Raw genomic sequence first — 12,902 nt, 5'->3', positions numbered from 1 at the left:
CATATATACAATGGAATATTAGTCAGCCATAAAAAAATGAAATAATGCCATTGCAGCAACATGGATGGACCTAGAGATTATCATACTAAGTGAAGTAAGTCAGAAAGAGAAAGACAGGGGGCTTCCTTGGTGGCACATTGGTTAAGAATCCACCTGCCAATGCAGGGGACACGGGTTCGAGCCCAGGTCCGGGAAGATTCCACATGCTGTGGAGCAACCAAGCCCATGCACCACAACTACTGAGCCTGTGCTCTAGAGCCCACGAGCCACAACTACTGAGCCCGCGCCACAACTGCTGAAACCCATGTGCCTAGAGCCCGTGCTCTGCAACAAGAGAAGCCACTGCAATGAGAAGCCCACGCACGGCGATGGAGAGTAGCCCCCACTCACCACAACTAGAGAAAGCCCGCGCACAGCAATGAAGACCCAATGCAGCCAATAAATAAATTTATTTATTTATTTTAAAAAAGAAAGAGAAAGACAAATACCATATGATATGACTTATATGCGGAATCTAAAATATGACACAAGTGAACATATCTATGAAACAGAAACAGATTCACAGACATAGAGAACAGACTTGTGGTTGCCAAGGGGGAGGGAGGATGGGGGAAGGGTGGATGGGAGGCTGGGATTAGTAGATGCAAACTATTATGTACAGAATGGATAAACAACAAGGTCCTAGTGTATAGCACAGGGAACTATATTCAATATCCTGTGATAAACCATGATAGAAAAAAACTATGAAAAAGAATGCATGTTTATGTATAACTGAATCGCTTTGCTGTACAGTAGAAATTAACACAACATTGTAAATCAACTATACTTCAATAAAATAAATTTTTTAAAAAACCAATATTCCCACCAAGAAAACTCCAAGCCCAGAGGACTTAAGTGGTGAATGCTACCAGACATTTAAGGAAGAAATAACTCATTAAGAAAACTGTAAAGGACATAATACTTCCCAACTCATTCTATGAGGCCAGCGTTACATTTTTGGTCAAAGAAAAAGCCATTACAGGAAAACTACAGACCAACATCCTTCATGAATACTCATGCAAAAAAATATAAACTAAATTTTAGCAAATCAAATCCAACACTATATAAAAGGATAGTGCATCATGACCAAGTGAGGTTTATCCAAGGAATGCAAAATGGTTGAATATTCTAAAATAAATCAGTATCTGGTTCTGCATGTAAGGAGCTTGGATGTCACCACTCCATGCTAACAACAAATAAAAAGCTACACGGTTTGAAAAATCAGTAACTCTTCTAGGGTCTGTAAAAGAAGTGAGGACTTAGGTCAAATCGCTGTCCCCGAAATTGGAGAGTCTGATAGCAGAGCCCTAAAAGGCACCTACAAAAAACCTGAAGCTAGCATTACACTTAATGTTGAAAGACTGAGTGCTTTCCCTCTAAGTGCAGTAACAAGCCAATGATGTCTGCTCCCCCGGCTTCTGTTCAAGCTTGTCCTAAAGGTGCTGCCCGTACAATAAGGCAAGTAAGAGAAATAAAAGGCAGCCAGATTGGAGAGGAAGAACTAAACTGTCTTTGTTCACAGACAACATGATATATATAAAAATCCAATGGAATCTAACAAATGAGTTTGGTAAGGTTGCAGGACACAGTTTCAGTATATTAAGAAATCAACTGAATTCTATATACTAGGAAAGAACAAGTGGAAATTGAAATTGAAAAAAGAATACCCTTTATGATAGCACTGAAAAAAATTGAAACACTTGGAGCTGAATCTGATAAAAGATGTGAAAGACACACATTGAAAACTACAAAATGTTGCCCAGAGGAATTTAAAAAGACCTAAATAAATGTAGAGATACACCCGTGTTCATGGGTCAGAAGACTCGATACTTTGTCAGTTCTCCCTGAAACAATCTATATATCTGATGCAACCCCAGTCAAAATCCCAGTAGGCTTTTCTGTGGAAAGTGACAAAGTGGTTCTAAAATTCATATGGAAAAGACCTAGAACATCCAAAACAGCTTGGAAAAAGAACAAAGTTGGAGGACTTACACTGACTTCAAAATTTATTACAAAGCTACAGTGATCAATATGGAGTGGTACTGCCATAAAGACAGATAAGTCAGTGGAACACAATAGAATCCAGAAATAATAAAACCACACATATAGGAACAACTGATCTTCAGCAAAGGTGCAAAGGCAATTCAGTGAATAATCTTTACAATATGTGTGCTGGAACACTTGAATATTCATATGCAGAAATGAACTGGGATTCACACCTTACATCACATACAAAAATTACCTCAAAATGGATCATAGATTAAATGTAAAACCTGTGACTATAAAAATTCTTGGTTAAACATAAGAGAAAACCTTAGAGATCTTGGATAAGGCAAATACTTCTTAGGTGCAACACCCAAAGTACAATCCATAAAGGAACAAATGGATAAGTTGGACTTCCTCAAAGTTTAAAACTTCTGCACTTTAAAATGCACTGTTTAAAAAAAAATGAAGAAAAAAAAAACCCAAGCTACTGATTGGGAGAAAGTATTGGCAAATAATCATCTGATATAGGACTTGTATCCACAATACATAAAGAACTCTCAAAACTCAATAATAAGAAAACAACCCAAGTTTTAGAGTGAGCAAAAGATTTGAACTTAACCCAGAAGATAGACAAATAGCAAATAAGCACACAAAAAGATGCTCAGCATCATTAATCATCAGAGAAATACAAATTAAAACTATAAGTAGATACGCTACGCATCTATAAGAAGAGCTAGAATAAAAAACAAAAAAAAAAACCCAACATACCAAGTGTTGAGGAGGATGTGGAGGAACTGGGAGCCCATGCGCTGCTCGTGGGGATGTAAATGGGACAATCACTTTGGAAAAAACTTTGGTTGTTTCTTAAAAAGTTAAACATATACCTACAGTGTGATCTAGACATTCAGCAATAACAATGGATGAATTATCAATACATGCAACAACATGGATCAGATTAGGCTGAGTGAAAAAAAAACAGACAAAAAGGATTCCACACTGTATAGTTCCATTTATATAAAATTCTGGCAAATGCAACAACTGTATAGTGACAGAAAGCAGCTTAGTGGTTACCTGGGAGTGGGGTGGCAGAGTGAAGGATTACAAAGAATCCTGAGGAAACCTTTCAGGGATGATGAATGGCCCTTCTCTTCACTGTGGTGATGGTTTCCTGGGTGTTTCCCTGTATCAGAAATGATCAGATTATCTACTTTAAATATGTGGCTTTATTGTATGCCAACTATACCTCCATGAAGCTATCTTTAAAATATATTAATGGCAAAATCTAGTGAAAGGACCACTCTCACTGTGTTCCTTAAGCAAGCTGCTAAATCTCTAGTTTCCTCATCTATAAAGTAGGAATAATGTTGTTGTGACCATTAAAAATAACATGTTGGATATATTTCATATGAAAGAGAGCTCAATTAGTAATGGTAATAATAGAATAATGCTTTCAAGAAGAAAAAAAATTATGTGATTCTTAAATGTTCTGTTCGCAGATATCTGGAGAGATTTCTGTAGAGGGTTGGAAGGCCATTGCCCTGGTTTCCCAGTTAGGTCATAGTTTCACGTGCAGTGACTTGGTGTTACTGTCGTGGGAAGATCTGACCCACCCATTTCCCCCACCACCCTCCTCTCTTTGTCCCTCCTAGTCTGGCCAGAGCTGGAGGGGTCCCTTGGTCCCTGTCACTGCACAGCCCTACCCCCAGCCAACCCCCCCGCCATGGTCTGTTTCTCGTTCTCCTAATTTTGGAATCTGGAACCACGTAGACTTGTAGAGATCAGTCAGGAGAAAAACCCTCCGGAAAGATTACAAGGGAGAATGAATGTCAAGCACGTGGCCTGGCTGCCGGCACCTTGAACACCTGTAATCGTTGGCAATTTCGGTTTCACTGCATATGGGCTAGGTCATCGGTTCTGGCTCCCGTGTCCCCCTCACATCTGAAAGCTCTGCACTGGGACAGCATAGACAGGTTCCCTGTCCTTGGAGTTGACAGTCATGCGAACCAGGACAGGCTCAAGGATGGGCGAGTCCAAGGTGGGCTGGAGTCGTTGGGAAAACGTCGTGAAAGAAAGAGGACAAAGAGGACCTGTCGTGTGTGTGTGTGTGTCTGTGTGTGCGTGTGTGTCTGTGTGTTTATAATCCCCAACCCTTTAGCATGTATGGTACCTGGCACGGAAGCAGACCTCAGTTCATATTTTCTGGTTGAAGAAGTGAGTGAAGGAGGACAGCTGAGTTCTATCAGAAGCAGAGAAGCTGGAGGACAGGAGCTGAGGCCCAGCTGGGAGTGAAGAGGGCCCCTCTGGCCAGGAGAGAGGTTAAGCCAGATGCAGGGGTGGGGAGCAGTGAGGGCTGAATGGCAGGATAAAGGTTGTGGACACTGGGTTAGGGGCCTCTCGGGACGTAGCAGGAAGGTCCCTGGAGGCCCTGCAGGGGCAGCCCCACCCATGCCCAGGGTTCCCTTCAGCTCTGCTGGATCTTCAGGGATTGTGGGCACACACCTGCTTCCGGGTCCCCAGACAGGCTGGGCCCAGTGGAGAATCCTGCCTTCTAGGCCCCCCTCAGACTGGCACCTGCTCCAAAGGGGAGGCAGAGGCCCTCTTCCGCTGCTGCAGGAACCGTCCCCCCGAAGCTGGAGGAGAGCAGAGGCCCCACCCAAGGGACCCCCGTCCAGAACACGCACACTGATCCCACACTTAAACCTGCTTTCTCCCTCAGCATCCTGGTCTGCACACCAGACCCAACCAGGAGACTATCAGGGACTCGTGTCCGAGCCCGTCCCCAGGGAACAGGCTTGGGAACAGGCTTTGCTGACCACAGGGCTGCGCGGTAGGGGCCTGGGCCCGCTGGCTCCCTTCCCCCGGGTCACAGCTGACCTGGTGGGACCGGCAGGCAGAGTTCTGAGGAAACAGCATTGTGCCTGGGACCTCGTGCGCCCTCTGACCTGGCCTCCTCCTGTGAGCCCTGAGGACCCTCCCTTGTGCCACTTTGGCTCATTCACGGTTCCTGGAACCCATACACCGCTTGCGGATAAGTGACTTCATCCCACACCTAGCGGTTTCCCGTTTGACCACCGCACCGAGGTCTGTGGATGCTCAGTGTGCTCGCCAGCCCCCACCCAGGGCTCGGTCACTGACCCTGGCTCTGGGGCTGCCCCCGCCCTTGGAGGTGCATTCCTAACAGAGCCCCCAAGGGCTGTGCCCAAGGGACGCTGGTGCAAAGAGAGAGCAGCCCTGCCTTCCGCGCGGCCGCTAAGCAGTGGGGCTTTCACGTGATTGCGGACGGCTCGAGCTCCAGCCTCCGGATCAAGACGTCTTGATCCCCGCTCTGGACCGGAAGAGAAAGCATTCCAACCTCTTCTCTTTGCGTCCAGCAAAGGAGCCCCCTCCCCGCCCTCACCCCTGGCTGCCCCCTCTTCCTCAGCCCCCAGAGCCTTGTTCTCTTGCCCGGGTGCCTGGGCAGAAGCCACAAGGCTTGGGAAGGCCCGCACCGCCGGAATGCGCATGCGCGTCAGTGGCCGTGCCTGAGCGCACGTGACCGGCACGTGAGCGCGTGTGATGGAAGGTCACAGCTGGAGCATGTCGCCCTCTGTCTGCCCATCCAGGTTACTCCTCGCTGCAGGACGAGCTGCTGTCCCCCGCCTCCCTGCACTACGCGCTCCCCTCTCCGCTGCGCGCAGACCAGTACTGGAACGAGGTGGCCGTCCTAGACGCCATCCCCTTGGCGGGCACGGAGCATGACGCCATGCTGGAGATGTCTGACATGCAGGTGTGGTCCGCGGGCGTCACGCCCTCGTTGGTCACTGCTGAGGACTCCTCTCTGGAGTGCAGCAAGGCCGAGGACTCGGACGCCACCGGCCACGAGTGGAAGCTGGAGGGGGCGCTCTCCGAGGGACCCCAGGGCCCCATGCTGGGCTCTCTGGACCTCGTGGAGGACGACACAGTGGATTCAGATGCCACAAATGGCCTTATCGATTTGCTTGACCAGGAGGAAGGTCAGAGGTCAGAAGAGAAGCTGCCAGGTCATGAGAGGCAGGAGGACTCGACAGGTGCAGGGCAGGGCTCAGGGAATGAAGTGTCTCTTGTTTCAGGCCAGCAGAGGGTACAAGCCCACATCACAGAATCCCACACCGTGAGTCGGGTGATGGACTCCAGCCAGGACAGGTAAGGGCTGGGCCGCCGTGCGGGATGCCTTTCACCGTCCTGGGCTTCTGGCAGGGGATTACTGTGCCTGGCAGCGAGTACAGAGGGAACTCGGGCGCCACTGTCCCCTGTGTTCTAAACACACTGGAGCAAATAAATACAGTAAGGCGCCAGCTCGCCTCTGAAGCCGCCCAGCCCGCGCTCAGGCCTCTGTCTTGTGAGAGTGGAGCTTGTCTGCAAAGGCCAGTCCCTCCCCAAGAACCACGCCCCGCGCCACCCTCGCCAACCCCATCTTTCGGCCAGCAGGAGAGAGGCTGAGGGTGTTGGGAGCGGGGAGAGTGTCCTTGGGAGAGAGATTGTAAGGCTGGGAGAAGCCACGTCCCTGAAGTACAGCTGAGCTGGGTGCTCCGGGCCCCCATCGCTGTTGTGTGTTGATTGCCGAAATCAAACCGTATTTGGAAACCTAGAAGCACCAGGGCCCAGGGGAGCTATGTGTGCAGTCACACGGCCTGCGTGTGACAGAGCCGATAAGGCTGCCCTTTCCGCTTACGCCCTTTTGAAGGAGTGAGGCCAGCGGGCTTATCAGGGGCAGCACAGAGCTTCAGCTGTTGAAGATGCTTATTCTCCTGGGTAGCTCTTTACCCCCCTTCCTGCGATGAGAAGGCCTGTGATGACAGGTCCAGCAGCAGGATGCCCGTTGGCAGTGCAGGCAGATGGCCTGATGCCCCTCTGAGACACAGTGGCCCCAGGCCACGTGCATGCAGTGGACATCCGCCACACTCCAGCTCTGGGCTGAGTGCAGAGGGGGGCTTGGAGCGAGAGAGACAGACAGTGACAGGTATGGCCTTGGCCTCCGGGGCTGGCACAGGAAGGGAGTGACAAAGGCCTTTTCCTTCGTGTTGCTTTGCTGCCTGAATTTCCCTAAAGCAAGGAGATAGTTCCTGTGCTCCCAGAAGGCTGTGGCCACCCAGGGAGCTCAGATCCAGCCAGGCCGTGGGAAATCTATTCTCATTTCCTCTTCCCACCCGCATCCTCCTCCAAGAAGCCCGGGCAGACGGCCCTTCCCCAGGCTCCACTCAGTATGGCCCGCATTCCCCAGCAGGAGGGAAAACAGAGTCGCTTAGGAGACAAGACAGCAAGGATTCATTTAGTGTCCCAAAGTTATCCTTCGATGCATCGGGAAAATTGGGCACACTGGGCTGTGAGGATTCAAAGTGAAATCCGACCTTCCAACCACTGGCGACGGCCGTTCACTCAACAAGCACTGACTGGATGCTCCTGTGTGCCGCCCACTGCACCACTGTGACAGCAGGGTCCCTAGACGGGGACCAGAGGCCTGGGGGGCGGGCCTCGGAACGTTACAGGATCCTCTGTGACCTGGGTCAGCCCTCCCATGGGGACAGATGAATTTCATTCACTCACTCAACAGTGTGTATTGAATGCCTACTGTGTGCCAGGCCCCTGTATGAAGAGCCTCGGAGCCTGGGTGTGGCATTGAGCAAAGCAGATAGTCTCTACCTGCAAGACGTTGATGTTCTAGTGGGGAGACTGACCATAAAAACAGATAAAGTAAATGGAATTAAAGGAGAGATGCTAAGTAATGCTAAGTGCTAAACAGAAGAATAAAGCAGGGAAGGGGGTGGTTGAAATCATGGACGGGGCGGGCAGGGACACCTGAGAGTGACCCGCGGGAAAGACCTAAAGGAATTCAGGTGATGAATGATGTGAACACCTGAGCGGAGCCAGCAGAAGGCCCAGCCAGGGCAGAGGCCTCGGAGCAGAGTGCACCCCGCACATTCGAGGGGCAGCGAGAAGGTGCCTGTGCCTAGAGCAGGGTGGTCACGGGAGATGAGGTCAGGGAAGTGATGGGGCCGGACATGTCAGGCCTTGGGGTCCTGGAAAGACTGGCATTTCCTGGGTGGGATGGAGAACCATTGGAGGGTTTTGAGCAGAGGAACGAGGTGATCTGGCCACGGCCGGCCACAGCCAAGGGCAGAGGCAGGAAGATGAGCTGGAAGCAAGAGTCGATGGTGACGTGGACCAAGATGGTGGCAGTTTGGTGGCCAGGAGTGGTCATGTTCAGGGTGTGTTTTTTAAAGTTGAACCAAAAGGGTTTCCTGGCAAATAAGATATAGAGTGTGAGAGAAAGAGGGACGTCCAAGACGACACGGGTGTCCTTGACCTGACACCCAGAGGCACGAGGTTGCCATCTGCTGCAGTGGGAGGACGGCTGGAACAGGTCCGGGGAGAAGACCCTAAGTGTGAACTTGTCCAGGCTGCCCATGCGATGCCCATCAGAAACCCCAAGGACAGACGTCGAGGGGGCAGTTGGACACGCACACCTGCAGTTCAAGGAAGAGATGCTGGGGACCCACATCTGGGGTTAAGGCCACGGGTTGAATGAGCTTGCGGAGGACGTGGGTGTAGACAGAGAAGAACCGAGTCTGGGGCCTTCCAGGGTCAGAAGCCAGGGAAATTAGGAGGATCCCGCAAAGGATGCCGAGAAGGAACGGCCAGAGAGGGAGGGAAAAACAGGCAAATGTGTCCCGGAGGCAGAGGAAGAGCCTGCTTCAAGGGGGAGGGATGATCATTTTGCCAGCTGAGCCCAGGCGTGAGGACCGTGCGGTGGGAGTGACCTGAGGGGCTGGAGGCTGGTGGGCGGGATGACGGGTGTGGGGACCCCAGTGACTGGACTGTGAGCCACGTGCCTCGGGAGCCCAGAGCGTGGAGCCGTCCATTCACAGGGCCACCGGTGTCCATGGTCCTCTCCACCGGGACAGCAAGGATGGCTCACGCGGGCCTCTCTGGTCAGGGCAGTCGCTGTGTGATAGCGCACGCTCTCCCGACCTCCAGTGGGCGGTACAGGATCCGTCCTGGATGGGCCAGGGCTCTGGAGAGGGAGGGTCTCTGAGAGTGGAGACTGGGGGTGACTGGTGTCCTCGGTCTCTTCCTGGGCCCCAGACTGCAGGACTGGGATGCAGAAGGCTCCATCGTCTCCTATCTGCAAGAGGCCACACGAGGCTCCTGGGGGGAGGAGGCCCTGCAAGGCCCACACTCCTTCCAGAGAACCATGAGCAGGTCTTGGGAGCACGAAGAGGTCCTGGGCTCTGCACCGGAGCGCACACACACGGAGCAGCCCGAGGCCGACAGGGACCGGAGACCACAGGGCCCCAGTGAGTGGATGCAGGAGGCTGTCAGCACCTTCTCCCACCACGTAAAGGTGAGAGCCCGTGGGGAGCCGCCACTGATGCTCCAGCCAGAGGGCCAGGCCTGGGGCAGCTGCTCACTTGCTCAGGCCCCTAGCCGGGCGTGTTTTCCGGCTTTAAAAATTGTGGCAGTGGCTTCTCTTTTTCTCTTTCCACGTGTCTGCCTCCTTGATCCCTGAGAGGGAGGGGAGGGGCTCACCTTGATGGAGCTCCAGAGACTTCCAGGCACCTCCCCTCCACTGCCCTCCAGATCCCAAGGTCACAGGGTCAGAGGTCGGCTTTGCAGGGCCGGCGCCAAAGCCGTAGTTTTGTTTGCTTGCTTTTTCCGTCGTGGTTTAGGAAGAAGGGCTTATTAGCCCAGAGACCCGGAGGCCAGGCTAACTCGGGTCCCACCGTGTCTGTAGGGACGAGGACCAGCCACTCTCCCACCCCGGGTTCCCTCGTGTGAACGAGGTAGAGAAAGGATTGTCGCCAGGGTTCACTGGGGACTCCTTGCCCGTGCGGGTGGGCTCCCCGGGTGGAACAGGCTGGGACCAAGGGCGCGATCCCAGCACAGGCTCCAGCTGCCTGCACCCTCCGCCCTCCAGGCCTCCCTTCAGTCCTCCCTACTTATTTATTTTATTTATTTGCTTTTATCTTCACTCCCTATTCCCATAGACGTCATTTTAATGTGGTTTTGGAAACAGTTTTATTATGAAAGATTGCAAATAGGTACCAAACCAGACAGAAGAGTCTGTTACCTTTGCGCGCACCCAGCACCCAGGCGCTGCCACTGCCTGCTGGCAGCCCCCTGGTTTCATCGCCCCTCCCACCCCCGAGGGGTCCCCCCAAGTTATCTTGACATTAATCCCAGACATCTTACGAACGTGTCTTTTTAATTCGTGCGTTTTTATAAAGTTCGCGGCGCTGCTCTGTGCACGTGTGGTTTTAACACGTACGTGACAGTGTGCTCCGCGCCTCCCTGGTTTCTTCTCTTCGGTCAGCATCGGTTCCTCATCCTCCCTCCCCTCCGCTGCCCTCTCCTCCCCTCCCCTCGCTCCTGTCCGAACCCGAGCCTCGAAGGCACCTCTGAGGACCCCAGGACCAGGCGGGCTCCGCGATGACCTGGGCTGCTGGCTGCCAAGCGTTGCCAGCAATTAAACAGGGTGGTATTTAGAAGGCGTCCCTGCCGAGTCCGCACCACCGACGGCTGGGCGGCTGCACCCACTCTTTAACCCCAGGCCACCCCGTGCGTTCTTGGCCGAGGGGCTGTTCCGCGGGACCCTCTGCTGCCCCTCCCCGTAGTGAGCGCTTGTCCCAGAGCACAGATGGCCCCCCTCCGGGTCTGTGCCCGCCCTCCCGCCCGGAGTCCTGGGGAAGGAGCGTCTCTGCGGTTGGCTTTGGTGAGGGGAGGCCTGGAGAGGAAGCAGGACCACCCCAGGGGAGCGCGAGAGAAACCCTCTAGGTCATTGGGCCTAACTGCCTCATTTACAAATGGGGAAACTGAGGCTCAGGAGGCCGACGTCAGGCCCAGGAGAGTCTGGGACCTCCTGATCCCCAGTCCCAGTGAGCCGGCACCTCCCTGTGTAGGGCAGATGGGAGGGTAGGTGAGCTGTTTCCTAATCATCTGCCGGGGCTCCAGGGGATGATAATGATAATGTCACCCTGTTTAAGGTGACAGTTTGCAAAGCACCTATTTGCTAGTATTTCCAGTGAGTCTCAAAAAACACGGGGTCGGGGAGTGGGGTATAACTGGGGGCCTGAACCTGCAGGGCAGCCAGTCCCTCTCTGCGGCCCTGGTGGGCAGCATCTGACCTTGAACTCCTAGGCTGGGCTCAGACCCAGGGCTCTCGTGCCCCCTTGCACGTGTGGCTTCTGTGTCCCAGGTGCTCTTTTGTGGAGGTGAGGCAGGATTGTGCCGGGGTCGGAGCTGGAAATCTGACCCTCGTTTCCTTACTCTTTCACGTAGCAAGTTATCAACCTCTCTGTGCCTCCGTTTCCTTTGTATGAGATGGGAAAATCAGAGCCGCGATGGGGGGTGCTGCAGGCGTAACCGAGTTAGTGTGTGAAACGCACGCAGACCCCCTCCTGGGCAGCGGGCTGCGTGGGGTGTTTGCTGTCACCACTCCTAGCGGTGGGCTCACAAACCGTGCAACCCCCCGGCACTCTCAGAACGGGAGGAGAGCTCCTGAACTCGCCCCTGTTTGACCGCTGGGGAAACCGAGGCCCAGAGAAGGCGCCCCGCTTCCCTGAGCCCCACAGCGGGAAGCCGCAGGGTCAGTGTGCCGGGTCCAGATCCTGGTTCTTTCTGCCACGCCGGCTGCAGCCCAGAGAGGAACGGCCTGATCCCCAGAGGGGAATTCCTTTCAGCCGCAGCTGCTGGGCTACATTAGGGAGTCAACTCTGCAAAGCCGAGTTTAATGCGCATGGTTCCTGCCCTGCTGTTGACAGCCCAGCCTGGGAAGAGCCTTTAAGGACAGGCCTTAAATAGACACACCCGTGACACGCTTGCATTTGGGGTTGCTGTGCTGCGTAAGCGGGGACCGAGGCCTGAGGGGCTGATGGAGCTGCACGGGCTCCCAGGGCCCTCCCTGGACGCCTGCGCTTCCAGAGCTGGGCCTGAGCAAATCACTCACTCGGGGCTATTTTTGAAACAAACCCCGCACCCTCCAGGGTGTTAGCCGGCCCCATCCCAAGAGCGAGCGGGGTGACATCATTCTGATCATGGCAGTAGCAGTCCAGGGACACACACAAGTAGCCACGTTCTGCAGACGTCTTATTTTCCCAAGTCCGAATGGGACAGTTTTCCTGGGCAGAACTGCCTCTAGCTGTCACAGGGCCACCGGCCCCTGCAAGCTCTCAGGGCTGGTGTCGCACGCGGTGACTTTAACACGCGCCTCCAGCGCCCAGGACACGCACACCTGCCTGCTTCCTTCTAGCCCCGCCGGACAGCCTGGCAGCTGGCTTGGGAGCTAAAATTACTGGAGCCTGACGTCACCCAGGCCGAGGGCAGAGCTGGGCTCTCAGCAGGAGGGCACTCTGGCGGCAGTTCCACTAGGGGCCCTGCATCCTCCTTTGCGGGGAGAAAATGGAGGGTGTCCCAGGGGGCCTGCAGAGTCCCAGAGGAGAATGAGAGGCCAGCCCCCCGCCTGGTGGCCCCCTGGCTGCGCAGGCCCTGGAGGGCCACACTGGTGAGGAGGTGAGGATGTGGGCCTTCATCACCCAGCTGCTGGTCACCCTGGTGCTGCTGGGCTTCTTTCTGGTCAGCTGCCAGAACGTGATGCACATTGTCCGGGGCTCCCTGGGCTTTGTGCTGACGCACGTCCACCAGGAGCTGGACAAGGAGCTGGGGGAGAGCGAGGGCCTAAGCGACGACGAGGAGACCATCTCTACCAGGGTGGTGCGGCGCCGGGTCCTCCTGCAGGTAACCCAGGCGGGGGCAGGCCGCGGCTGCGGGCGCCACGCTGGGAGGTGTGGGACGCTGCTCAGGACGCCTGCTGGAGGAGAAGGCCGGGCGGGCCTCGGGTGGGACGTGCGGGCCCGGAGCTGGGC

At 54.0% G+C, this 12,902-nt stretch overlaps 1 protein-coding gene across 5 annotated transcripts in view; it reads left to right on the top strand.

Moving 5' to 3' along the window:
• ANK1 (ankyrin 1) overlaps positions 1-12,902 on the top strand; it is a 98,002-nt gene that overhangs the window by 77,005 nt on the left and 8,095 nt on the right. For 2 of the 5 annotated variants that reach the window (XM_060085842.1, XM_060085843.1), the window contains exons 38-39: positions 5,628-6,186; positions 9,127-9,385. In XM_060085842.1, coding sequence (XP_059941825.1) covers positions 5,628-6,186; positions 9,127-9,385 — 818 coding nt within the window. Of the gene's footprint in view, positions 1-5,627; positions 6,187-9,126; positions 9,386-12,555; positions 12,775-12,902 lie in introns of those variants that run through there. The other 3 variants (XM_060085845.1, XM_060085846.1, XM_060085844.1) reach the window with 2 other exon arrangements.

The sequence above is a fragment of the Mesoplodon densirostris genome, chromosome 20, assembly GCF_025265405.1.
Source record: "Mesoplodon densirostris isolate mMesDen1 chromosome 20, mMesDen1 primary haplotype, whole genome shotgun sequence".
NCBI classification, from domain to species: Eukaryota; Metazoa; Chordata; class Mammalia; order Artiodactyla; family Ziphiidae; genus Mesoplodon; species Mesoplodon densirostris.
This window is presented reverse-complemented; position numbering and strand designations above follow the sequence as displayed.